This window comes from Canis lupus, chromosome 16 (assembly GCF_011100685.1).
Source record: "Canis lupus familiaris isolate Mischka breed German Shepherd chromosome 16, alternate assembly UU_Cfam_GSD_1.0, whole genome shotgun sequence".
In the NCBI taxonomy this organism is placed as follows: Eukaryota; Metazoa; Chordata; class Mammalia; order Carnivora; family Canidae; genus Canis; species Canis lupus.
This window is the reverse complement of record NC_049237.1, coordinates 27,997,270-28,023,384: the sequence shown is the minus strand read 5'-3', so window position 1 is coordinate 28,023,384 and position 26,115 is coordinate 27,997,270. Positions and strand designations below refer to the sequence as shown.

At 38.7% G+C, this 26,115-nt stretch overlaps 1 protein-coding gene across 3 annotated transcripts in view; it reads left to right on the top strand.

The window, feature by feature from the left end:
• BAG4 (BAG cochaperone 4) overlaps positions 1-18,473 on the top strand; it is a 38,055-nt gene extending 19,582 nt beyond the window's left edge. For all 3 annotated transcript variants that reach the window (XM_038560080.1, XM_038560082.1, XM_038560081.1), the window contains exons 2-5: positions 2,056-2,163; positions 9,108-9,362; positions 9,907-10,161; positions 11,067-18,473. In XM_038560080.1, the coding sequence (XP_038416008.1) occupies positions 2,056-2,163; positions 9,108-9,362; positions 9,907-10,161; positions 11,067-11,552 (1,104 nt within the window). In that variant the 3' untranslated portion in view covers positions 11,553-18,473. The remainder of the gene's footprint in view (positions 1-2,055; positions 2,164-9,107; positions 9,363-9,906; positions 10,162-11,066) is intronic.
• Positions 18,474-26,115: the final 7,642 nt, after the last annotated feature.

Below are 26,115 nucleotides of genomic sequence, written 5' to 3'. Positions count from 1 at the left end.
GTTTGCCCATAAAATTTTTTTAATCTTGCTATATTTCTGTATTATGTAAAGGAGATGCTACTTGGCTAGTTTGTATAACGTCATATGGAATACTTATGTGCTTTGAAAACAAAGCATTATGAAACTGTTAAGTAGGAGCACCTGGGTGGCTCAGTGGTTGAGCTTCTGCCTTTGGCTCACTGGGATCGAGCCCTGCATTGGGCTCCCCGGGCCCGGGGAGCCTGCTTCTCCTGCTGCCTGTATATCTGCTTCTCTCTCTGTATCTCTCATGAATATATAAATAAAATGTTAAAAAAAAAAAAAAAGAAACTGATAAGTAGTGCAGTTAAGCCAAGATGGTGATAATTAAACTCTCTGTGATTACAACTGCCAGTGAATTTATTAAACAATCTGAAGATTTTGTTTAAGCTTAAAACTAGAACTATAAAGTTCAAAGCAAATTTATTCATGAGAGGCAGAGAAAAAGAGAGAGAGAGAGAGGCAGAGAAACAGGCAGAGAGAGAAGCAGGCTCCATGCAGGGAGCCCGACGTGGGACTCGATCCGGGACTCCAGAATTATGCCTTGGGCTGAAGGCAGGCGCTAAACTGTGGAGCCACCCAGGGATCCCCCTTAAAAAGTTTTTATGGGGGCAGCCCGGGTGGCTCAGCGGTTTAGCGCCTGCCTTCAGCCCAGAGCGTGATCCTGGAGACCTGGGATCGAGTCCCACGTCGGGCTCCCTGCATGGAGCCTGCTTCTCCCTCTGCCTGTGTCTCTGCCTCTCCCTCTCTCTCTTTGTGTCTCTCATAAATAAATGAATAAAATCTTTAAAAAAAAAAAAGTTTTTATGGGCTTATTGCAAATCATTGTATTAACTCTTCAGTGGGAGTGCAAAGCTGTAGAGACTAATGTCATAGCTAGACTTTCTTTTCTTTTTTTTTTTTTAAGATTTTATTTATTCATGAGACAGAGAGAGAGAGAGAGAGAGAGAGAGAGAGAGAGAGGCAGAGACACAGGCAGAGGGAGAAGCAGGCTCCATGCCAGAAGCCTGACGTGGGACTCGATCCCAGGTCTCCAGGATCACACCCTGGGCTGAAGCAACGCTAAACCTCTGCCCTAGACTTTCTAGGGGCTGCCCTAGACTTTCTTCTTGGAGTGGTAATTGGTCTTTATCAATTCCTGATACTTGAGTTAGTTGTAGGCTGCCAGCCGAAATGTAGCCATATCAGAAAGTAAAGGAAAAACCTAATGTGGCAGGCAAAGGAGTATTGCAGATGTATGTTTTTGAAGTAAAGTTTAGAAGTAATATTTTCAAGCTCCAAAGTTTTTAAGATAGGCAAATATTGCTTCTAACATTGGAAGAAACTATAATCTTGTGCGAATTAAATTATAGTGATGGGGATGCCTGGGTGGCTCAGCGGTTGAGTGTCTGCCTTTGGCTCAAGGCGTGATCCCTGGGTCCTGGGACCAAGTCCCACATTGTGCTCCTTGCATGGAGCCTGCTTCTCCCTCTGCCTGTGTGCGCCCCTCTCTCTCTCTCTCTCTCTCTCTCTCTCTCTCTGTCTCTCAGGAATAAATAAAATTTTCAAAAAAATCTTAAATAAATAATAGAATCTTGAATGAATGAATGAATGAATTTGATATGGGGTTGATGATTGGAGAGGATAAAAGAATTTAGGTCTCTGGTTTTGCTATTCATGTTGGCATAGTAGAATTCTGTTATATATCATTTGGTATCATAATGCATAAGAACAGGCTATAATAGATAGTCAATAATTGCTTTGTTATAGGATATGTGATTTACCATATAATATTTCTGCATCAATTTGATGAGAATTTAATAATGAGTGATTTTATAGTAGGATTCTATTGCTTTTTGTCTCTTGCTCTTTTTTTGATAATTATACTTACCTCTATCAACTTTTCAATATGATATGAGAATAATTTAATGAGTGATTTTATAGTAGGATTCTATTGCTTTTTGTCTCTTGCTCTTTTTTTGATAATTATACTTACCTCTATCAACTTTTCAATATGATATGAGAATATTATTAAAAGTGACTTTTTTTCCCCCTTAGGACCAGCCACCTTATTCTAACTATAATTCTAATTATTGGAATTCTCCTGCACGACATAGAGCTCCATACCCAAGTACATATCCTGTAAGACCGGAAATGCAAGGCCAGGTATGAACTAAAATTGACAGACTTCCTGAAATTTTTTAAAAAGATTTTATTTATTTATTTTAAAGAGAGAGAGAGAGAGGTGTGTCACGTGGGGGGAGAAACAGAGGGAGAAGGAGGGAGAAAGAATCTCAAGCAGATTACAGGCTGAGCTCAGAGCCTGACCTGGGGGCTGATCTCAGGATCCTGAGATTATGACCTGAGCCAAAACCAAGAGTTGGATGTTCCACCAACAAGTGACCTAGGTTTTTTTTTCTTAATGTATTGGTTTATTTTCAAAACCCGCGGAGATGTCAGTGTGTGGCGTTTTGTTATTTATCGGATTCTATCCTAATAAAGGATAGAATAATAAAGTCTGATAGAATTATCCTTTGACTCCTTTTTGACTCAGAAGTAAAGAAATATCTAGGCAAATATCTATACAAGATACCTTAAGGCATAATATATTACTTCTTAGGACCTGGAAACAAAAAATATAAAATGACTTAGTGTTTTATTTTTATTTTTATTTTTAAAGATTTTTTTTTTTTAATTCATTCATGAGAGACACAGAGAGAGAGGCAGAGACACAGGCAGAGGGAGAAGCAGGCTCCATGCGGGGAGCCCGATGCGGGACTTGATCCCAGGACTTCAGGATCACGCCCTGGGCCCAAGGCAGGAGCTCAACCACTGAGCCACGCAGGCATCCCATGTACTTAGTTTTTTAAGTTTGACTTTTTTTTTTTTGAAATATAATTGACATGTAACATTATATTAGTTTCAGGTATATAATGTAATGATTTGCTATTTGTGTATGTTGTGAAATGATCACCACAATTAGGTCTAGTTAATGTCTGTCACCACATATAATTACAATTTTTTCTTCTGATGAGAACTTTTACAATTTATTCTGTTAGCAACTTTCAAGTATGCAGTACGGTATTAACTATAGTCATCATGCTGTGTATAACATCCTCATGACTTACAGTTGGAAGTTTGTACCTTTGACCCTCCATTCACCCATTTGTACCTCTGGTCCCACTTCTAGTAATCATCAGTCTGTTCTCTGAATGTAAGATTTTTTTTTCCTAAGATTCCACATATGAGTGAAATCATGGGATATTTGTCTTTTTCTTTCTTTTTTAAAGATTTTAATTACTTTGTTTGAAAGAAAGAGAGCACATACGTAGGGGGAGTAGCAGAGGGAGAGGGAAAAGCAGATTCCTCACTTCTCGCTAGGACCTAAGGATCATGACCTGAACCGAAGGCAGATGCACAACTGACTGAGCCACCCGGGTGCCCTGATATTTGTCTTTCTCTGACTTATTTTGATCCTTGTTGTTGGAAGAGGCAAGATTTCCTTTTTTTTTTTTTTTTTAAGATTTCCTTTTTTATAGCCAAATAATAGTAAATTGTTTATATATACACAGTTTCTTTATTCATCCATCAATAGATACTTAGGTTGCTGTTATAAATAATGCTGCAATTGGGGATCCCTGGGTGGCTTAGCGGTTTAGTGCCTGCCTTCAGCCCGGGGCATGGTCCTGGAGTCCTGGGATTGAGTCCCACATCAGGCTCCCTGGATGGGGTCTGCTTTTCCTCCTGCCTGTCTCTGCCCTCTCTCTCTCTCTCTCTCTCTCTCTCTCGAATAAATAAAATCTTAAAAAATAATGCTGCAATGAACATGGGGATGCAGGTATCTTTTCAAGTTAGTGTTTTTGTTTCCTTTGGATATGTTATAAGTAGTAGCTTTGCTGGATCATTCTATCGTTAACTTTTTTTTTTTTTTTTTAAGATTTTATTTATTCATGAGAGACACAGAGAGAGAGGGGCAAAGACACAGGCAGAGGGAGAAGCAGGCCCCATGCAGGGAGCTCAACGTGGGATTTGATCCCAGGTCTCCAGGATCAGACCCTGGGCTGAAGGCAGTGCTAAACCGCTGGGCCACTGGGCCTGCCCTATTTTTAACTTTTTGAGGAACCTCCAAACTTTTTTCTTTCCATAGTGGCTGTACCAAATTACATTCCAACCGGCAATGCTCAAGGGTTCCCTTTTCTCCACATCCTCACCAACACTTGTTATTTCTTTTCTTTTTAATAGTAACCATTTTAACGAGTGTGGGGTGATATCTCATTGTGGTTTGGTTTGCATTTCCCTGATGATGAGTGATGTTGAAGCACCTTTTCAGGTGCCTGTTGGCCATCTGGAGGTCTTCTTTGGAAAAGTGTTTAGGTCATCTGCCTATTCTAATAGGATTGTTTGCTTTTTTGGTATTGAGTTTTATGAGTTCTTTATATATTTTAGATATTAACTTCTTATCAAATATCTGATTTGAAAATATTTTCTTCTATTTAGTACATTGCCTTTTCATTCTGTTGGTGGTTTCCTTTGCTGTGCAGAAGCTTTTTTAGTTTGATGTAGTTCCTACTTGTTATTTTTACTTTTGTTACTTTTTCTTTTGGTGTCAAAAAATTGTACTCTTAGGACAAATATTTAATTTTAAATATTTCAAGCATACTGAAAAAGAACAGAAAATGTGTACATCTTTTTGTCCAGCAGTTTGCCGCATTTGGAAAAAGAATTTCAGATTTTTTTTAAGATTTTTTATTTATTTATTCATGAGAGACAGAGAGAGAGAGGAAGAGAGAGAGAGGCAGAGACACAGGCAGAGGGAGGAGCAGGCTCCATGCAGGGTGCCTAACGTGAGACTCGATCCCAGGTCTCCAGAATCACACCCTGGACTGAAGGCGGCGCTAAACTGCTAAGCCATCCGGACTGCCTTTGTTTCAGATTTTTAAAAAGAAGTAAAACAAATAGAGTTGAAGTCACATAAAATACTTCTTTCTATTTCCTGAGGTTATATTTATTATCTCATATGTGTTTTTATGCTGTATTACTAATATGTGCGTTTACATAGTATTATTTACCATGTTTTTAAACTTGATGTGAATAGTTCCATATTAGCATTCTCCTGCAGCTTTCTTTTTTACTTGACATTGTTTTCACTTTTTTGTTGTACACATTTTTTTTTGTTTTGTTTTTTTTTTTGTTTTTTTTTTTGTTGTACACATTTGAGGCAAGAACTTCTCTAGGGTTTGGTATTTTGAGGTTTTGGTGTGTATGCTTATTAAGTATAGCCAAATTACTTGTCACAGTGGTTGTATCATCATGGAAATGAGGAAATGTTTATAGTTAGTCTTCCATCATCTGGCCACCTTAGTAAAGCAATAATTGTCACATTTTTATATTTCCTTCCACTTTTTTTCCTGTCTATATACCATATTTCTAAATGCAAGTAATTTTTATTTTTAAATTTTTAAAAAGATTTTATTTTTAAGTAATCTCTCCACCCAATGTGGGGCTCAAACTCCAAACCCCAAGATCAAGAATTGCACAGTCTTTCAACTGAGCCAGCTAGGCGCCACTGAAAATAAACTTTTTAAGAAAAGATTTTATTTTTTTATTCATGACAGACACAGAGAGAGAGGCAGAGACATAGGCAGAGGGAGAAGCAGGCTTGCCGCTGAGTAGGAGCCCAATGTGGGACTCCATCCTAGGTCCATGACCTAGCCAAAGGCAGACGCTCAACTGCTGAGCCACCAAGGTGCCCTTTGAAAATAATTTTTAAAAACATGATGTAGTATATACAATTTTTTAAAAGTAATCTCTACACTCAATGTGAGGCTCGAACTTATAACCCCAAGATCAAGAGTCATACACTCTACCTACTGAGCCAGCCACGTGCTTCTGTAGTATATACAGTTTGTTTGTTTGTTTATTTAATATTTTATTTATTTATTCATGATAGAGACACAGGCAGAGGGAGAGGGAGGAGCAGGCTCCATGCAGGGAGTCTGACATGGGACTCGATCCTGGGACTCCAGGATCAAGCCCTAGGCTGAAGACAGGAGCTTAAACCACTGAGCCACCCAGGCTGCCCAGTATATACAGTTTTAAAGCAGCTGCATTTAAGCAGCTTTCAAAGAATTTGAATTTTAGACCCAGGTCAGAATTTTCTGTAAACTGATGTTCTCTGCAGAATTAAATTTTCAGATCACCATAAAGCATACTAATGTAATTCTCCTGATAGTTTTCAAATGTCAAATACTATGTTCAATTCTGTTCTAATTTTCTGTTGGTGTGGGGGCTGAAATAATAAAAATAAGTTTTTTTTTAAGTATTTTTAAAATTTTATTTATGTATGATAGTCACATAGAGAGCGAGAGAGAGAGAGAGGCAGAGACATAGGCAGAGGGAGAAGCAGGCTCCGTGCACCGGGAGCCCGATGTGGGTGGGATTCAATCCCGGGTCTCCAGGATCGCGCCCTGGGCCAAAGGCAGGTGCTAAACCGCTGAGCCACCCAGGGATCCCTAAAAATAAGTTTCTTTATGGGGCTGAATAATTAGTTCATTACCAAAAAATCATTTCCCTTTTTTCTCATTAATTTGGTGATACATGCCTTTAAGATTGATTTTTTTTTTTAAGATTTTATTTATTTATTCATGAGAGACACAGAGAGCCACCCAGGCCCTCTTGAATAGCTTGTAGTTTTTTTTTTTTTTTAATTTTTTAAAAAAGATTTTATTTATTCATGAGAGACACAGAGAGGCAGAGACATAGGCAGAGGGCAAAGCAGGCTTCTCTCAGGGAGCCTGATGTGGGACTTGATCCCAGAACTCTGGAATGAAAACCAGAGCTGAAGGCAGACGCTCAACCACTGAGCCACTCAGGTGTCCCTTAAGATTGATTTTGAGCTAGAAGAGCCTATTAAAGTGTTGTTTTTTTTTTTAAGATTTTATTTATTTATTCATGGGGGGGTGGGGCAGAGACACAGGCAGAGGGAGGAGAAACAGGCTCCATGCCAGGAGCCCAACACAGGACTCAATCCCAGGTCTCCGGGATCATGCCCTGAGTCAAAGGCAGATGCTCAACTGCTGAGCCACCCAGGCGTCCCCCTATTAAAGTTTAGAGCAAGATTTATGTACTTAAAAAAACATAAAAGCAATTGATTTTTTTTTTAATTTTTTTTTTTTTTTATTTATGATAGTCACACAGAGAGAGAGAGAGAGAGGCAGAGACATAGGCAGAGGGAGAAGCAGGCTCCATTCCCTGGGAGCCTGACATGGGATTCGATCCTGGGTCTCCAGGATCGTGCCCTGGGCCAAAGGCAGGCACTAAACCGCTGCGCCACCCAGGGTTCCCGCAGTTGATTTTTCTTAATGATTATGTGTACATGAACTTTAGGATAAGGTTGATAGGAGACTGTGGGATACAAAATAAAAAAAAACATTGTATTTGTGTCATCTGCATTCCTATGACTGAAATTGAGAAGCAGGCATTGTTATTGCTTAATGTGATATGCATATAATTTAGCCATATTTCATAAAATTCACCCTGAAATGTACACAATTAATCTGTTTTTATTTTATTCACAAGGTTCTGCATCTGTCCTCATTGTCTATTCCAGACATTTCCATCATCCCAAACATTTTCATCATCCCAGTTAAAAACAATGTACCTATCACCCCATTCTTCTCTCCCCTTAGCCCCTGGCAAACTTTAATATATTTGTTATTTCTATGGATTTGCCTATTCCAGACATGTCATATTAACAGAATCATATATTTGATATCTTGTGACTGGCTTCTTTCTTTTAGCATAATGTTGATCCATGTTGTGGCAATGTACTGCTACTTTGTTTCTTTCTGTGGCCAAATACTGTCCATTCTATGGATATAACACATTTTATCCATTCATCGGTTGATAGAAATAGGTTTTTTTCACTTTTTGGCTGTTATGAATAATGCTATTATAAACATTTGTGTGCTTATTTTTATGTGGACATATGTTTTTTCAGTTCTCTTGATTATATATGTAGGAGTGGAGATGCTGGTCATATGGTAGCTCTGCTGTGTTTAACAGTTTGAAGAACTGGCAAGATTCTAAGAAAACTGAAGTCCTTTGATAGCATTCTGAATTGAGAAACCATGATACAAAAAGACATTGGTTAGAACCTGTAACACTTTTTCATTCAATTTGAAGAGGAATTGGGTTGTAAAATATAGCCTATTAAGAACTGTGGTCAGGGCAGCCCGGGGGGCTCAGTGGTTTAGTGCCACCTTCAGCCCAGGGCATGATCCTAGAGACCCGGGATCGAGTCCCACATCAGGCTCCCTGCATGGAGCCTGCTTCTCCCTCAGCCTGTGTCTTTGCGCCTCTCTCTCTCTCTCTCTCTCTCTCTCTCTCTCTTTCTCTCAAATAAATAAATAAATAAATAAATAAATAAAATCTTAAAAAAAAGAACGTGGGCTTTGGGGTCAGATCTGGTTTCACTTCTTGATCTTGCCATAATAATGACAACAGTGATATTATAAATAATTATCATTTATTGAACATACTAGGGCCAGACACTATGCTATGGAGATATATATATATATATATATATCATCTCATTTAATTTTCATGGTAATCCTACAAGGTAAGTTTATGATTTCCAATTTTATTGGAGAAACTAAAGCTCAGAGAGGTCAAAGACAGAGCTAGGTCTGTCTCTTTAGTCTTCTCTTCTCTCAGTTGTATCATATTTATTCTTTGTCTAGCCCTTCCCACCAGTTTCCTAGAACCCCTCCCAGGGAGTGGGCACAAGTTCTCTGCTGTTAGGTAGAATTGTTAGGTATACTTATGGAAGTGTTTGAGAAGCACTGCTCTGAGGTCATCACTTCATCATGCTTTACAGCATACTCTCATTGTTACAACACAGACTCTACAGTGATAATCTGCATTTAATATGTGGTCATAATATGTGAGAGAAAGAATGCTTCAGAGATTGCTTAGGGAGTTCATATTTTCATTAGTTACTGATCTTTTTCCTTACCAAAGTTTTTAAAGTTTAGTACTAAGCCAGGGCATTTCAGTTCTTCTATTCAGTCATCTTTTTTTTTTTTTCTCTCAACTTTGCTTTTTTACAGAGTTTGAATTCTTATACAAATGGAGCATATGGCCCACCATACCCCACTGGCCCTGGGGCAAATACTGCCTCATACTCTGGGGCTTATTACACACCTGGATATACTCAGAGCAATTACTCCCCAGAGGTTCCAAGCACTTACCGTTCACCTGGCAACAGCCCAGCCCCAGTCTCCCGTTGGCTGTATCCTCAGCAGGATTGTCAGACTGAAGCAGCCCCTCTTAGGGGGCAGGTCTCAGGATATCCTGCTTCACAGGTGAGCGGTTTTCTGGTGGGTTTTTGTATTTTAATATTCTATGAGTGAGGGGTGCCTGGGTGGTTCAGTCGGTTAAGCATCTGGCTCTTGATATCAGCTCAGGTCTTGATTTCAGGGTCATGAGTTCAAGCCTTTCACTGAACTTAAAAAAAATTCTGCAAGTGATACCATGTTTATTTTTCTGTCCACTTCAAAGGGAGTTCTAATCATGTATATTTGTGTTTCATTATAGCATAAGGATCCACTCATTTATAATATCATGGGACAGACATGCTATGCTTTTGCCATTGAATTTTAAGCTTTTTCCCTCTGAGTTTGTCACTGAATCTGCCCCTCATATCTTTGGAACCAAGCTTTTTATAAGGCTTGGAGAAATAACTATGGCTAATTAGAGATGCTACGGCTTAGCCCAGTAGCCTCTAATGTATACTCTGTTAAGCAGAAAGGAAGCATCTCAGTCTGTTTATATTAGAGTATTTTTGTTACTTTAAGGGTTTTTTTTTTTTTTAGCAGTGACCAGCATATTTCCTTCCTCTCAATCTAGAACCCTGGAATGGCCCTGCCTCATTATCCTTATGGGGATGGTAATCGTAGTGTTCCACAACCAGGACCAACTGTACGACCACAAGAGGACTCATGGGCTTCTCCTGGTGCTTATGGAATGGGAACCCGTTACCCCTGGCCTTCAGCTGCACCCTCAGCACCACCTGGGAATCTCTACATGAATGACAGTACTTCGTCATGGGCCAGCAGCTCCTCCTCTCAGTCACCTCCTTCACCAGCACCCCAGCAGCCCAAGGTAGGAGACCTTCTAAACATTGTTCTTACAATGTTTGGGTAATTGAGAGAGCACAACATGGAAATTTTCTGCATTAGTGTGTGTTAAATGGGGACTAATTGCAAAAAGTTGGTGATTACTGCCTATAGCTTTACCTAACCAGGTTTCTTTTTTCTTTGAATAAACTTTATTTTTTAGAGCAGTTTTAGATTCACATCTTTTTTGGAAAAGACAGAGAAATGTTCATTTACTGTTTGTTGTACTACTATCTGAATGTTAAACAAAATCAAAGATTATATTTTATTACCTCCATCTGTAGACCAAAGATGATACCAGTGTGAAATTGTATAAACCCTAGATTTTTTTTTTTAATTTATTTACTCATGAGAGACACAGAGACAGAGAGAGGCAGAACACAGGCAGAGGGAGAAGCAGGCTCCACACAGGAAGCCTGACATGGGACTCGACCCTGGGTCTCCAGGATCACGCCCTGGGCTGAAGGCGGCACTAAACTGCTGAGCCACCAGGGCTGCCCTAAACCCTAGATTTGAACATCATTTGCCTGTGGGTGGGTTCCTTTTTCATCTTAAAAAGGTTTTAACTCTTTAGGGGAAAAACTATCTAATTCCTGTTTATTTATTAAGTCACTGTGGAATGTGAGGTGGGAAGATAGATTATGAGGTGTTCATGATGATGAGCACTTCAGGGTAGATTCCAACCATTATACTCAGGCATTCTCTGCCTTTTACTTGACAGAGCACTTCTTTTATCTTTTTTAGGGCTTTGTTTTTCTCAAATGATTAAGGACGGACGTCCAGTTTTGTTAGTACGTTCGTGGTCAGGTGAAAAATGTAGGCTAACAGATCTGGTATTGATGGATTCCCATTAAAACAGCTCTTTTCCTCTCTTTGCTCTCCCACCCCCAGGACTCCTCATACCCCTATAGCCAGTCTGACCAAGGAATGAACCGGCACAACTTCCCTTGCAATGTCCATCAGTACGAGTCCTCGGGAACAGTGAACAGTGATCATTCAGATCTTTTGGATTCCCAAGTCCAATATAGTGCAGAGCCTCAGCTGTATGGTAATGCTACCAACGAACACCCAAGCAGTCAAGATCAGAATGATAATCTTCCTGAAGAGTGTTTATCTTCAGATGAAGGTACTCCCCCAAGTATTAAAAAAATCATACATGTGCTGGAGAAGGTCCAGTATCTCGAGCAAGAAGTAGAAGAGTTCGTAGGGAAAAAGACAGACAAAGCGTACTGGCTTCTGGAAGAAATGCTAACCAAGGAGCTTTTGGAACTGGATTCAGTTGAAACTGGGGGCCAGGACTCTGTCCGACAGGCCAGGAAAGAGGCTGTTTGTAAAATCCAGGCCATACTGGAAAAGTTGGAAAAAAAAGGATTATGAAGGATTTAGAACAAAGGGGAAGCCTGTTACTAACTTGACCAAAGAACTCTTGATTTTGGTTAATTAGCCCTCTTTTTGAAATGCTTGTTGGTGACGAGAAGCAATACATTCCAACTTTCCTTTGATTAAAACTTGAAAAACTGGTAAAGGACTTGAAAGAACATTTTAGTTATGAGTTGTTTTCAGTTTTCAGACCAATGAATGTAATAGGAAACTGTGGAGTTACCGTTATTGCCAAGTAGACTCACTCCTTAAGAAATTTGTGGATATCTACAAGCTGCTTCTTATCAGCAGGAGGGAAACACGCTTTATGTAACAGGCTTATCAAAAATCGACCAGATGAGACTGGATATAATCTGAGGCAAACAGGCTCTGTTTTTTTAACCATCTGGATTACTTGTCACATTTTTGTACATTGTGACTGCTTTCAACATACACTTCATGTGTAAATTACAGCTTGGACTTTAGCCCTCTTGGACCTCTGTTTTGTTTTGTTATTTGCAGTTCATAAATATAGTATTATTCTCTACTTCTTGGTACGTTTTGTAGTAATATGTTTAATATAATTATTCATGAGACTATATTGACAGCCAGATAGTATGGCAGTTCTGAATGAATTTATATCTTTTCACCACTTGAACATATTGCAATGTGTACTGAGTTCTTGAGGTACATTGGCCCCTTTTTTGTATAGATCATTAAGGTAGAGTTTTACCACTTCTAGTTTTAATGTTAATACTAGAAGGCGAATTGGGAGATGGCAAAGGCACAGGAATAAATGTTTGTGGCCATTTTCTTTTTTGCTTTTTTATTGTATTTGGATAAAGATCCACCTTAAAATTGCCCTTCCCTATCCCTTAATTATCTTTTCACTACTGTTGCTTCCATGTAGAGCATTATGATAGATACAGATAAAAAAATTAAATGCCACAGTTAGTAGAAATAACTGCAAAAGTAATGTGACCACTTGGAAATGTACTTCTCTATCTAAAATAATTAGTTTCATCATGGGGATCCCTATGAGCAGATTTCAGCTCAGTTTATAATAAAAAACAATGAGGGTAAACAGAATTCATGCTCAGGGAATGAATCAGCCATAGTAAGAGTGGAAAATTTTCTTTTAAAGGTAGATTTGATATTTACCTTTATTTCCCTATGACAAATTGTTTTATTAAAAAAAGATGTTGGTTACCATTAATAATGGTCATTTCAGAGCCAGATTTAAGAAAGGGATATTGAAATGGTCTTAGTTGGGCTTGCTTGGGTAGCTCTATGCTATGGTGTAGAAGAGACTTAGGTAAATGGTAAATGACTTACTTTTTCTATTGGAAGTGAGTTCTGGTATACAGTATCTGTTATTGGAAAAACAGCTGTTTCTTAATAAGATATCTAAATGATAACTTTTTTCTAGACTATGAGGCCTATAAATAATGATAAATCTGTCAGCCATCTCCTCTCCTTTTTTTTTTTTTTAAAAGTGGGCTCCATGCCCAATGTGGAAGCCCTGTGTGGGGCTTTAACTCCCAACCCTGAGATCAAGAGTTGGCCATCCAACTGACTGAGCCAGGCACCTCCATCTCCTCTCCTTTTAAACAAAACCAAACACATGATGAGAAGAAATGGAGTAAAAATACTGGCTGGGTCTTACGGATGGGATGAGTGATTTTATAAGATAATATGGTGACAATTTTATTCTAGGATTTTCTTTTTTGGCCTAATACAGGAATGTTAAAAAAAAAAAAAAAAAGGCTTCCTATGAAAATTAGAAAAATGTACTTGAAACTAAAAATTTAGAAAGGGGAGAACCTTAAAGCTGACTTAGTGAGACAGTGACTAATTCAGGAGAGAACACTGCTATTTAACTGAAGACCCAAGATACCAATTTCCACAAAGTCTCGATGTTTATACACACACAGACACACACATACACACACATTATGCACATATATATGTGTGTATGTTTTTTAGCAGTTTTTTTTTTTAATTTTGAGATAATTTTAAACCTAAGGAGTTGTAAAATTAGTAGTTTCTGTATACTCTTCACTGAACTTCCCCTTATGTTAAATAATATCTTACATAACCATAGAACAATTGTCAAATTAAGAAATTAGTCTTGATACAATATTGTTAACTAAAGTAGAGATTTAAAAAAGTAGAGATTTTCTTGTTTTTTTCACTGATGTCCTTCTGTTGTTCCAAGATCCCATGCAGAATCCTACCTTGCATTTAGTTGTCATGTCTCTGTAGTGTCCTCCCAATCTGTGACAGTGTATGATAACACCTGATGTCACAATGTGTTTCTGGTGTTGTTAACCTTAATCTCTAAGGTGGCATTTGCTAGGATTCTCTACTGTAAAATTACATTTTTCTTTGTAATGACTAAATATTTGCTGGAGATACTTTGAGATTATGCAAATATCCTGTTTCTGCTTAAACTATTGCCCACTCATTTTCACATCCATTGCCAGATCTTGCTTGTGTCAGTTACTACTACTGTGGTGTTCTAATGGTGATTCTCTGTTTTTCTCAATCTTCTACATTTATTAATTGGAATTCTTCTGTAAGGAAAGGTTATCGCATTTGGATAAGTCAGGATTAAGTACAAACTTAGAATTTAAAGATGTAAACCATTTAAAATGATAACAAAAACAAATATCAAAGAAAGGAAAGCTAAATTGGTAATCTGTTTCAGAAAATATAATGAACTTAAGAAGGAAAATGGTATTTATGATCTGTGGGTTTGGTTCAATATTTGACCTAGTATTGACTTCAGATTGAATTTAAAATATTCTCAGAGTTTCACATATGGACTTTCTAAAAGTATCTTAATTTATATTACTTTGGGGATAGTTTTTGTCAAAGTCTTGAATAAAGTTACCCAGACCTGGCATGTTAAACACAGCTATGTCTTCTTTATAATATGCCACTATTGTTTCATATATAAATGCCATATATATTTAGTATTTAGACAAATATGCCCTAATGAAGTTTCTGGATGATGGGTTATGCTAGTGTCTACATTGTTGGAGATCTTCTAAATGCCTGCCTTTTTTTTTTTAAAAGATTTATTTCTCCATTCATGAGAGACCCACACACACAGAGAGGAGGCAGAGACATAGGCAGAGGAAGAACCAGGCTTCTCACAGGAAGCCTGATGGTGGGACTCGATCCCCAGACCTTGGGATCATGCCCTGAGCCAAAGGCAGATGCTCAACTGCTGAGGCACCCAGGTGTCCCTAAATGCTTTCAAAATAGATTTTGAAAACAGTTCTTTAGTGTTTTGTTTTTTAAGATTTTACCTATTTGTTAGGGAGAGAGAGAGAGTACAAGCAGGGGGAGAAACAGAGGGAGAAGGAGAATCGGAGACTCTGTTGAGCATGAAGCCTGACTCAGGGCTCCATCCTAGGACTCTGGGGTCATGACCTGAGCTGAAGGCAGGTATTTAACTGACTGAGCCACCCAGGCGCCCCAGTTCTTTACTGGTTAATGTAATACTATTAAAGGTAGGCAGATTTAAAATAAAGTTGAAGACTATAGATTACATTGGCATTTACAAAAAAGATTTTTGGGAAATGGATAATTGATGACTGGAATTATAATTCTATGTAAGTTATAAAGAGTCAGTTCTGTGACAAGGACCATGCTCCTGCTCCCAGTACCTTGTTCTCTTCTACAAAAGCAAGTACTTTCAACTGAGTCTTTAACAAATTATCTCCATATTTTTGTTGTTCTATTGTTTTTTTAGTTACTATTATCTTTTACTTCTAATCTTTATTATTTCCTTCCTTCTCCTACTTTTGAGTTTTGTTATTGTTTTTCTGGCTTCTTTGGGTGTTATCTCCATATTTTAATTTTTTATTTATTTTTTTAAAGGTTTTATTTTTTTAAGTAATCTCTACACCCAGTGTGGGGCTTGAATTTATAATAACCTAAGATCAAGAGTTGCACAGTCCACGGACTAAGCTAGCCAGGCACCTCTCCATATTTTTTAGTGAACATAATTGTGCTTCTTTTGATTTACCAGAAGCCTCTACTCTATAGAGGCTGAAGGTTTAGGTTTATCTCTCTGCTCTTACCATACACACATCTCAGTCCTCATCCTCCGAAACTCAAAAGCTACTCCCCCCAATCTAGTTATATGATGATTTTGTTGTACATTATTATGACCATGTAAATGCTAACCAGAGCTGTCATGTTGTAAACTGTGATTACTCTACCTTTCCTGAACAACTCCCTTTTTTCCCTGCAGTTAATCATTTGCCCACATACTTATAGCTAATTTTGATGTCAAACCCTCCATCATTTGTGTAAATCTTCTTTTAAGATGTTCAGATTGGGCAGACCTGGTGGTCCAGTGGTTTAGCACTGCCTGCAGCCCGGGGTGCAGTCCTGGAGACCCAGGATCGAGTCCCATGTCGGGCTCCCTGCATGGAGCCTGCTTCTACCTCTGCCTGTGTCTCTGCCTCTCCCTCTCTCTGGGTCTTTCATGAATAAATAAAATCTTAAAAAAAAAAAAAAAAGATGTTCAGATATGTATTTTATCAATTTCAAACTCCTGAAGTAGTCTACCCTGGAGCCTTCTGACTAGAGAACTGGTAGGTTCTGAGTGCATATTATCATTCTGGGATCTACTTACCCTGGGGATTCTCTTTGCTTCTCCTGCTGGTTTTCTGTTTTCTGTAGTTTGTCTTTTTCTTAATTTATTCTGTCAGTTAGGTAGAGCATATTCTCTGGTAGCTTCCTGCAAAAGGTTGCCTGAGAAATCGTTTTTTTACATCTTGCATATTTGAAAATGTATTTTTATGATCCTTTGTATAAAACCCTTCTCTCTGGAAGCTTGTATGATATTTTTGTCTCATGTTCTGAAATTTTCTAGCAGTATAGCTTTGGTGTGGGTTTTGTGCATTTTACTGGGCACATTTTACTCTGGAAACTCATACCCTAAGTCCTAAGACATTGTCTTGATTTTGTGTGTTTATTTTCCCCCTCCATCACCCTCATCTCTGTTAACTCTTTCTAGAATTTCTGTTATAGACCTCTTAGACTGGTTTGGTTTTTTTTAAGAGAGAGAGGGACAGAGTCGGGGAGGGGAGGACAGGAGAATCTTAAGCAGACTCCATGCCCAACACAGAACCTGATGCAGGCCTTGATCTCAATCCTGAGATCATGACCTGAGCGAAAATCAAGAGTTAGATGCTTAACCCAATGAGCCACCCAGGCACCCCTAGAGTGGTTCTTTGATTCACTTTTTTTTTTTTTTTACTTTTTGCCTTTCTCCTGTACTTTGTGGGAGCTTTACTTGCCTTTATCTTCTAAATCACTGAATTTTACATTTCTGTATATTTTTAAATTTTAAGAATTTTTTTGTTCTCTATATTCCTTTATGGAATTCTGATTTTGTTTGCAGTTGTAGTATGTTCTGAGGATGATCAGTGATAATTTCTCAAGGTTTCCTTTTTACTAAATAATGGATTTCCTCCAAAATTGCTTTTTCCTTTCTTTTTTGATCTCTATCTTAATCATGCTAGAGATATTTTCTCCGATGTCTGTTAGTTCTTGACTGTGTTATACTGGAGACCTAAAATTATTTCTAGAAAATGCTTCCTATTTTGCTTTTATTTTTTTCAAAATCTCTGTTGGGAATAGCTCTTTTACATCTGAAATTAGGAAGGGAGGATTGTCTGAATAATTTTTTTTTTCTTAAGATTATTTATTCATGAGAGACACAGAAGCAGAGACAGAGGGCGAAGCAGGCTCCCTACTGGGAGCCTGATGCAGGACTTGATCCCAGGACCCTGGGATCACAACCTGAGCAAAGGCAGACACTCCACCGCTGAGCCACTCAGGCATCTCTGTCTGAATAATTTACATTGCTGTGTGTAAATGGGAGATTTTATATTCAATGTGGCTTTCTCATCAGGAGTAGTGGGCACATTTGTTGTAATTAAATGTGAGGGAGAGGAGGTACCAGCTCAGAGAGTGAGGATTTAGGGGTTTCTGAGATCAGCACACATTTTCTGCCAGTCAACTCTTAAATGTCTTTATATTTTGCAATATATACTTTGTCTTCATAGGCTAATGTTAAGAATAGTATTGTCTAATAAATTATAGGACTCCTAGTTACATTTGGGTTTCAGATAAATAACAATCACTTTTAAAAACAAATACATTCCAAATAGTATATGGGACATCTAATAACTAAAAATGCCTGTTTTCCTGAAATTTAGATTTACTGGGGGTACTGTATTTTTTAAAGTTCTTATTTTGGATACTTGTAGATTCACCTGCTGTTTAATTATTTTTTTAAGATTCTATTTATTTATTCATGAGAGAGAGAGAGAAAGAGGCAGAGACACAGGCAGAGGGAGAAGCAGGCTCCATGCAGGGAGCCTGATGTGGAACTCCATCCTGGGACTCCAGGATCACGCCCTGGGCCAAAGGCAGGCGCTAAACCGCTGAGCCACCCAGGGATTCCCTCACATGCTGTTTTAAATAATGCACAGCTTTCATGTACCTTTTACCCAGTTTCCTGCAATGGTAATGTTTTGCAAAACTTACTGCAGTGTCACAACTAGCATATTGACACTGATATAGTCAATATACGGAACGATTCCACCACCACATTTATTCTTTCTATTGACACCTACTTATCCTTTCCCACCATACTAAACCCATGGCAATCAGTTTCCCATTTCAAGAATGTTATATAAGTAGAATTATACAGTTTTGTAACCATTAGAGATTGGCTCTCTTTCACTCAGTGTAATTCCTTTGAGATTCATGTGAATTGTTTCCTGTATCAGTAGTTCTTTTTTATTGCTAAGTCTATGATGTGGATACCACAGTTCAACCACTTACCTATTAAAGACATACAAATTTCCAATTTGGGGCTATTATGAATAAAGCTGTTATGTAGATTCATGTACAGGTTTTTGTGTGGACATGGTTTTAATTTCTTTGGAAAAATGCCCAGGAATGCAGCTCTGGGTCATAGTGTAGTTGCATGCTTAATTTTGTAGGAAATTACCAAACTTTTCTAGAGTGGTTGCACCATTTTACATTCCTTCCAGCATGGATGATTTTCTTCACATCCTTGCCAGTATTTGATGATGTCACTATTTTTTATTTTAAGTGTTCTGATAGATATGTATCGATACCTCATTGTGGTTTAATTTGCATTTCCTTAGTAGTTAATGATGTTGAACATCTCTGCATGTGCTTATTTGCCACCTGTATATCCTCCCGTGAAATGTCTGTGTGGGTTTTTTGCTCATTTTAGGGGGACTTATTTTAATAAGCTTCCTATTTTAGAATAGTTTAGATTTATAGAAAACTTACAATGCTACAGAGTTCCTTTATACTCCACACTCTATTAACACTTTATTTTTTATTTTTTTTTAAAGGTTCCCTGGCCCTTTAAATTTTTATTTATTTATGATAGTCACACAGAGAGAGAGAGAGAGAGGCAGAGACACAGGCAGAGGGAGAAGCAGGCTCCATGCACCGGGAGCCCAACGTGGGATTCGATCCCAGGTCTCCAGGATCACGCCCTGGGCCAAAGGCAGGCGCTAAACTGCTGCGCCACCCAGGGATCCCTCTATTAACACTTTAAATTACTATTGTACATTTGACACAATTAATGGACCAATAATGATAGATTCTCATTAAAATGCATACTTTCTTCAGATTTCCTTAGTTTTTACCTAACATCCTTTTCCTCTTCCAGGATCCCATTCAGAATACCACATCACATTTAGCCATCATATCTTCTTAGGAGCCTCCTGGCTGTGACAGTTTCCGATGACCATGACCTTCTTGAGGAGTACTGGCCAGATATTTTGTAGACTGCCTGGGATTTGTCTGATGTTTTTCCAGAGGTGTCTTTCTCATCATATATCAAATAACTTATACTATTGATGTTAACTTTAATCACCTGGCTGAGGCAGAGTTTGTTAGGTTTCCCTACCATAAGATTACTTTTTCCCCCCTTTTCCAGACTACTCTGTGGAAGGAAGTCATTATATACAGTGTCACGCTTAGGAATAGGGAGTTTTCCTCCACCTCCTTGAAGGTGTTTGTCTATATAAATTCCTTGGAATTTCTGCAAGGAATATTTGTTTGTTCTCCCATTTATTTGTCTAATCAATTTATATCAGTATGGATTCATAGATATTTATTTTATACTTTGTGTTATGATCTAAGATTACCGTATTTTGTTACTCAGATTTTCTGCTTTGGCCATTGGGAGCTCTCTAAGTTGTGTCCTTTAGGCTTACCCGCATCATTGTGTGTGGCTTTTTTTAAACCCCCTCCCTTTACTTTCTGGCATTAGAAGAATCTCCAGGCTTATCTTGGATATTTCCTGTTCTAGTTTTAGAATCAGTTACTTCTCCAAGAAGCCCTGTTTCCTGCTACTGAAAAATGGTATTGAAACCAAACTTGGGCTCCACTGTCTTCACTGCTGAATTTTGAGAGTTCTTTTTCTAGATACAAGTCCCTTGTCAGATGTGTGGTTTACATTTATTTTATCCCAGTCTGCAGGTTGTCTCTTCATCCTTTTAAGAGAGTCTTCCCAGAGCAAAAGTTTTTAATTTTGAAGAAATCCTATTTATCATTTTTTTCCTTTTACGGATTGGACTTTTGGTGTCAAGTCTCTAAGAACTTCTGCTTTAACCCCAATTCCTGAAGAATTTCTCCTATTTTCTAAAAGTGTTATATTTAACATTTGTGGTTTGCTACATTTACATTGGCTCTGAAGGGCAGGAAAAAATTCTTCCTCTACTCTCAAGGTCTTCCAGCTGAACTCAGAATTATATTTACATGGGACAGATTAATATGAGAGAAAAAAACATGTTTTATTATGTGCACATGGAGGCCCAATAATGAAATAGAGACCTCAAGAAGTGACCAAGGCAGGCAGTATTTATACTTTTTAGACAGACAATTTTGTGAAGAATTGACAGGAGAAAGAAAACAACTTTGGGAGGTTCAATTAGGAATTCTAAGCAGAATTTGGGCTGTGGTAGTCAATTAGTAAAGAGTAACAAGGGTTTTTTACACAGCCTTCTTGGCTCTAAATTTCCCATCTTCAGATGATAAGAATGTCTCTTTTACCTCCTGGTACAGGGAGGCTACCTTTCACATGGGAGTCTTATTTCCTGCTTTCAGGGGACAGAGGAGGGTCTAAGTCTCCTTGCATAGCCTGTCTCTTAAGTAATTTTTATTTTAAAGATTTTATTTATTTGAGAGAGAGAGTGGGCAGAAGTAGGCAGAGGGGGTGAGGGAGAGGGAGAAATAGATTCACTGCTGAGCAGGAGCCTGAATTGGGGCTCAGTCCCAGGACTCTGGGATCATTACTGAGCCAAAGGCAGATGCTCAACCAACTGAGCCACCTCATTAAGTAACTTTTATTTTAAATATTCAATATGCCAATGTGGCCTATCATAGGGCCGCCTGCCTTTGGCCCCTACAGCTCAGTCTGACAACCCTAGCCAACAGGAAGTCTTGGCTTGATGGAAACCTCCAAGAGCTAATGGAGAGACAGCTTGCCCCACAGCTTAAACTGAAGTTCTCAGGTTATCAGCCTCCAGAACAGCCCTCATTGCAGGAAGACAGATATATCCTAAGGGAAGTAAAAATCATTTTCTTCAAAGTAAAAACATTGTACGATTATTAAAACTGAGGAGAGGAACTATTCAGTTGTGGCTATAAAGTAATACAATGGATTTTCATCAATGATTTATGGACTTAAAAATCACCAACTTTGGGTTGGAGAGAACATCACACTGGGGATCATTAAGGTTTCTTCTAGTTCTCTAACACTCTTGTTTTATAAACAAAGTGGTACAGCCAAAATTGTAACTCAGGTCTTCTCTTTCTTGATTTAAGTACCTTGCCTCATAGCAGCAGCCGGTATGTTCTTGATTAAAATGTAGATTCATGACCTCTCTGATTAAACTTTTAAAAAAAATAAAGATTTTTATTTGAGAGTGAACAAGTGAGCACAGGGAGTAATGAGAAGGAGAAGCAGACTCTCGGCTAAGCAGGGAGCCCAATCCCAGGAACCCATGATCATGACTTAAGTGGCAGGCAGGCAGGCAGGCAGGCAGACACTTAACCGACTGAGCCACCCACATGCCCCTGATGAAACTCTTCTAGTTAATCAGAATCTCTGGGTGTTGGATTTAAAAATCTACATTTTTAAAAAATTTTTTTTTTCTTAATTTTTATTTATTTATGATAGTCACACACAGAGAGAGAGAGAGAGGCAGAGACACAGGCAGAGGGAGAAGCAGGCTCCATGCACCGGGAACCCGATGTGGGATTCGATCCCGGGAGTCCGGGATCGTGCCCTGGGCCAAAGGCAGGCGCCAAACCGCTGCGCCACCCAGGGTTCCCTAAAAATCTACATTTTAAAGAATCTACTTAGCATATTCTTCCATTCATTCAAGTTTGAGAATCACCCTCACAGCCTGAAGCCCTGTTCTTATTATTTTATAGTAAGAGCATCCAAGACAACTGTGGAGTGTTCTCAATTTGGGGTACCTAGCTGTCCACCAGGGATTGAGGACTCTTGCCCCCAAAAACTATGTATCTTCATACCAAATGCCTTCATAGGCATTCAACAAGTACATTGTGAATACTGAAATACGGTTTATTTTGGAAAGAAATGGGAATTCAGAATCAATGCCTAACAATTTTTTCAGCTTTGGATATGAAATCTAGTTGTCTCATGACCCTTAAACTCCTGCTTTTGCTCTTTAGGCAACTTACTGGCAATTAGCATTACCTTTTGTATTATAGCATGGAGTCAGCAACTGCCTAGCACCAGAGGCCAAATGTAACCCACTGCCTGCTTTTGTAAACAAGTTTTGTTGGGACACAGCCACACTCATCTGTTTACCTAATGTCTCTAGCTGCTTTTGTGTTACAACAGGAGACCTAATTAGTTGTGACAGAAACCTTATGTCCCACAGAGCCTGAGATATTTATCTGGCCGTTTACAGCAAAAAGTTTGCTGCCTCCTGCACTAGAGAATTCAAAGTAAAGATGTAGAGCTTGTGTCAGATTTTGCCTTTTAAGTTTTTTCTCATACATACAACTGCAAACAACAGCTAGTGAAATTAAGTGGGTTTTGAGTGATATACCATAAATATTCTCTTTTTCTGAACCTACCTACTAACTGAGCCTTCTTGGGAACCTAAAATTTATACTGCTTAAGGCAGTGATCTCAAAGTGTAGATACCATACTATCTGCCTCTAAATCATCTGAAGTGCTTGTTTAAAATGCAGATTCCTGAATCCTACCAAAGACCTACAAAAAGACCATTTCTGGAGGTATACCTAGACATTTGGTAACTCCTTTTGTAACTATCAATGTATTTGGTTCCTGCCTCTGTTACGACACTTGAGATATATTTGTTTACCTGCTTGCCTCTTAAGACTGTGAACTCGTTCAGGGTAGGTACTGTTATTCGTTACTTTTGTATTTCATGCCAAGGTGGGCACATTTAATTGCTGTAGTCCACGCATGCTGGATCACAAGATCAAAACTATTAATACTGCGACATGATTTGCTTTTTTTGCTGCTTTTGACATTTGCACTGTTGATGCAAAAGCAATGGTGGGTGAAACTACTGGCGCTTTAGCAGGAATTAAGGAGTGGAAATAAATTGTATTGTCAGTCATTGTATTATGCACTGCCATGCATTCATAATAAAAATGGTGCCCACTTCACAAGAATACTGTTCTTGAAGTAAAAATTATTAATTTTATTAAATATTAACCCTCATGTTCACGCCTTTTTCATATTCTGTGTGACAAAATAGCATGCATAAAACAGTCCTGCATACCCACGCACTCTGGTCTGTTGAGGAAAAAGCACTTGATAGATTATTTGAATCGCTAACTGAACTGCCTACTTTTTTTTCATGGGACATCATTTTTATTTAAAAGTACAACAGAGAAACTAGGGCTAGTCAGATTTACCTATTTGACAGAGCTTCTCTTGAAAACAAAGTGAGCTTGTCATTCAAGGAAAACAACTGACAGTATTGCCAATGATAAAATGTGACTTTTCAAGAAAAAAGCAGACTTTAGAGAACTTTTATTTGCTAAGAGCTTGACAGCTTAAAGGCTCTTCTAATGAGATCAGTGACAATTAAAAAAAAAATATATATATATATAGTATAATGAAATGTGTTAACATTTGGAAGACCGAATAGTACAGTGAGCTGATATTTTCCAAATCACTAATGCTTGATGTCATAAATCATGTAAAGGTAAAAGATCCATTCAAAGTGCAAGATAGACTGATGGATTTTAATGTATCAAAGTACAAAATATTCACTGATAGGTTTTTAGATTCCCTATTGCAACTAACCTTTAAGAAGCCACCTTTTGTTGAATTTTAGTGTAGTATTAAAAATAGTCACAATTGGAAATCCCTGGGGGGCTCAGTGGTTTAGCGCCTGCCTTTGGCCCAGGATGTGATCTTGGAGTCCCGGGATCGAGTCCCATGTCGGGCTCCTTGCATGAAGCCTGCTTCTCCCTCTGCCTGTGTCTCTGTTTCTCTCTCTCTGTCTCTCATGAATAAATAAAATCTTTAAAAAAATAGTCACAATTATCTGAAGAGGCTATTAAAATACTGATTCCTTCTCCAACTACATAGTTGAGGGAAGCTGGGTTTTCTTCATATACTTCAACCAAAACTAAGTAACAGTTTGAATGCAGAAGCAAATATGAGAATCCCACAGTTTTCTTTTTTTTTTTTTATAAAAAAGTGGGGTATCCAACAGTTTTCTATTAAACTAGACATTTTTTTTAATAAAAGATTTTCTTTATTTATTTCCTTGAGAAACAGAGAGAGACAGAGAGAGAGAGGCAGAGACAGACAGAGGCAGAGACACAGAGGGAGAAGCAGGCTCCATGCAGGGAGCCTGACATGGGACTCGATCCCGAGTCTCCAGGATCAGGCCCTGGGCTGAACGCAGCGCTAAACCGCTGAGCCACCCGGGCTGCCCCTATTAAACTAGACATTAAAGAAATTTATAAAAATGTAAAATGCCATTCTTTCCCGATTTTTTTCATTTTGGGAAATAGTTATTTTTCCATGAAAAATTTTATTTACAAGAAATGAGTTTTTAATGTTATTTTAAATGAATTAGTAAATATTTAAATTTCTGTTTTAATTTCTAGTAAATATAGATATAACCTACATAAACAATACTTCTTTAGGGTCCTCAATAATTACAGTGTAAAGAGTTCTTGAGACCAAAAAATTGAGGACAGCTGGTATAGAGGATATAGAGATTTGGAGACAGAGGACCTAAATTCAAGGTCTGGTTTTGTCACTTAACTAATTTTAGGTAAGTCCCTTACCTGCAGGCTCTGGAGACACTATTTTTCTGGCTCCATCACTTGCTGATAGTTAAGACTTTGGGTAAGCCATTTTACCTCTATAAATAGGGATAACTAGAGTCTGTACTTCATCAAGTTGTGGCGAGGACTAAATGGGGTCACACTTGTAGAAAGCTTGCAACCCTACCTGAAACATAGTAAGAGCTCAGTATAAATGATGGCTCCTGTTATGGGTCTATGATACTAGCTCGTCATCTGACAAGGTCCTAGAGAATGGGACAGCTCTGGCATTCTTTTTTTTTAAAGATTTATTTATTTATTTATTTATTTATGATAGTCATAGGGAGAGAGAGAGAGGGGCAGAGACACAGGCAGAGGGAGAAGCAGGCTCCATGCACCGGGAGCCCGACGTGGGATTCGATCCCGGGTCTCCAGGATTGTGCCCTGGGCCAAAGGCAGGCACTAAACCGCTGCGCCACCCAGGGATCCCCTAGCTCTGGCATTCTTTATCCTCTCCCTGGAGAGCATAAGCTTTCTAGGTGTTAAAAGTAAACTTGTGGCTGTCTGTGGCTGTGAACCTGTTAAGAGAATGTGTTACCAAAATTCGTTTTCCTCGATTTCTGAAGCAGTAACAAAACTGAAAGGCATTTTCTGAACCCTTGCCCTTTAATCTAGTTAGAAAATAGGCAAGTATCTTAATGAACACTCAAAGGATCTGAGCTCTTCCAGAAAACTAAATACTCAGGAGAGCAGGGCAGGGCCATGAGCTTCATGACTGTGGGAAATTCATTTAAGCTTTTCACCTCAATTACGTCATCTTGTTTGGACAAAATTAACTCGTTTCCAACCTCTGGTGCAGCTTTTAAATGCGGTGACGCTCACCTCTACATTTTTTAGACTCATCTTTTTGGGCAGCCTTGAAATCCTAATAAATGGAAGCGGGAGGGGGGGAAGACGCAGGGATAACTTTTTTCTTTGCAAATGCCAGGGGTGTCCACTTTCCCCTGCAGGCAGGAAGGGAAGCCTCTGCCGGCGCCCTACCGTCCTACTGCTCCCCAGGGACGCGGCACCTGCGACCCGGTCATCTTTCCCGGCCCTTCAGTGTGGTCAGCCAGGGTAGTACCGGGCTCGGCGCGCCTCTTTCCTCTAGTCTGCCGAGTGAGGAGGCGAGGCTGGCTGATCCCCAAGAAGCTCGCTTCCAGTC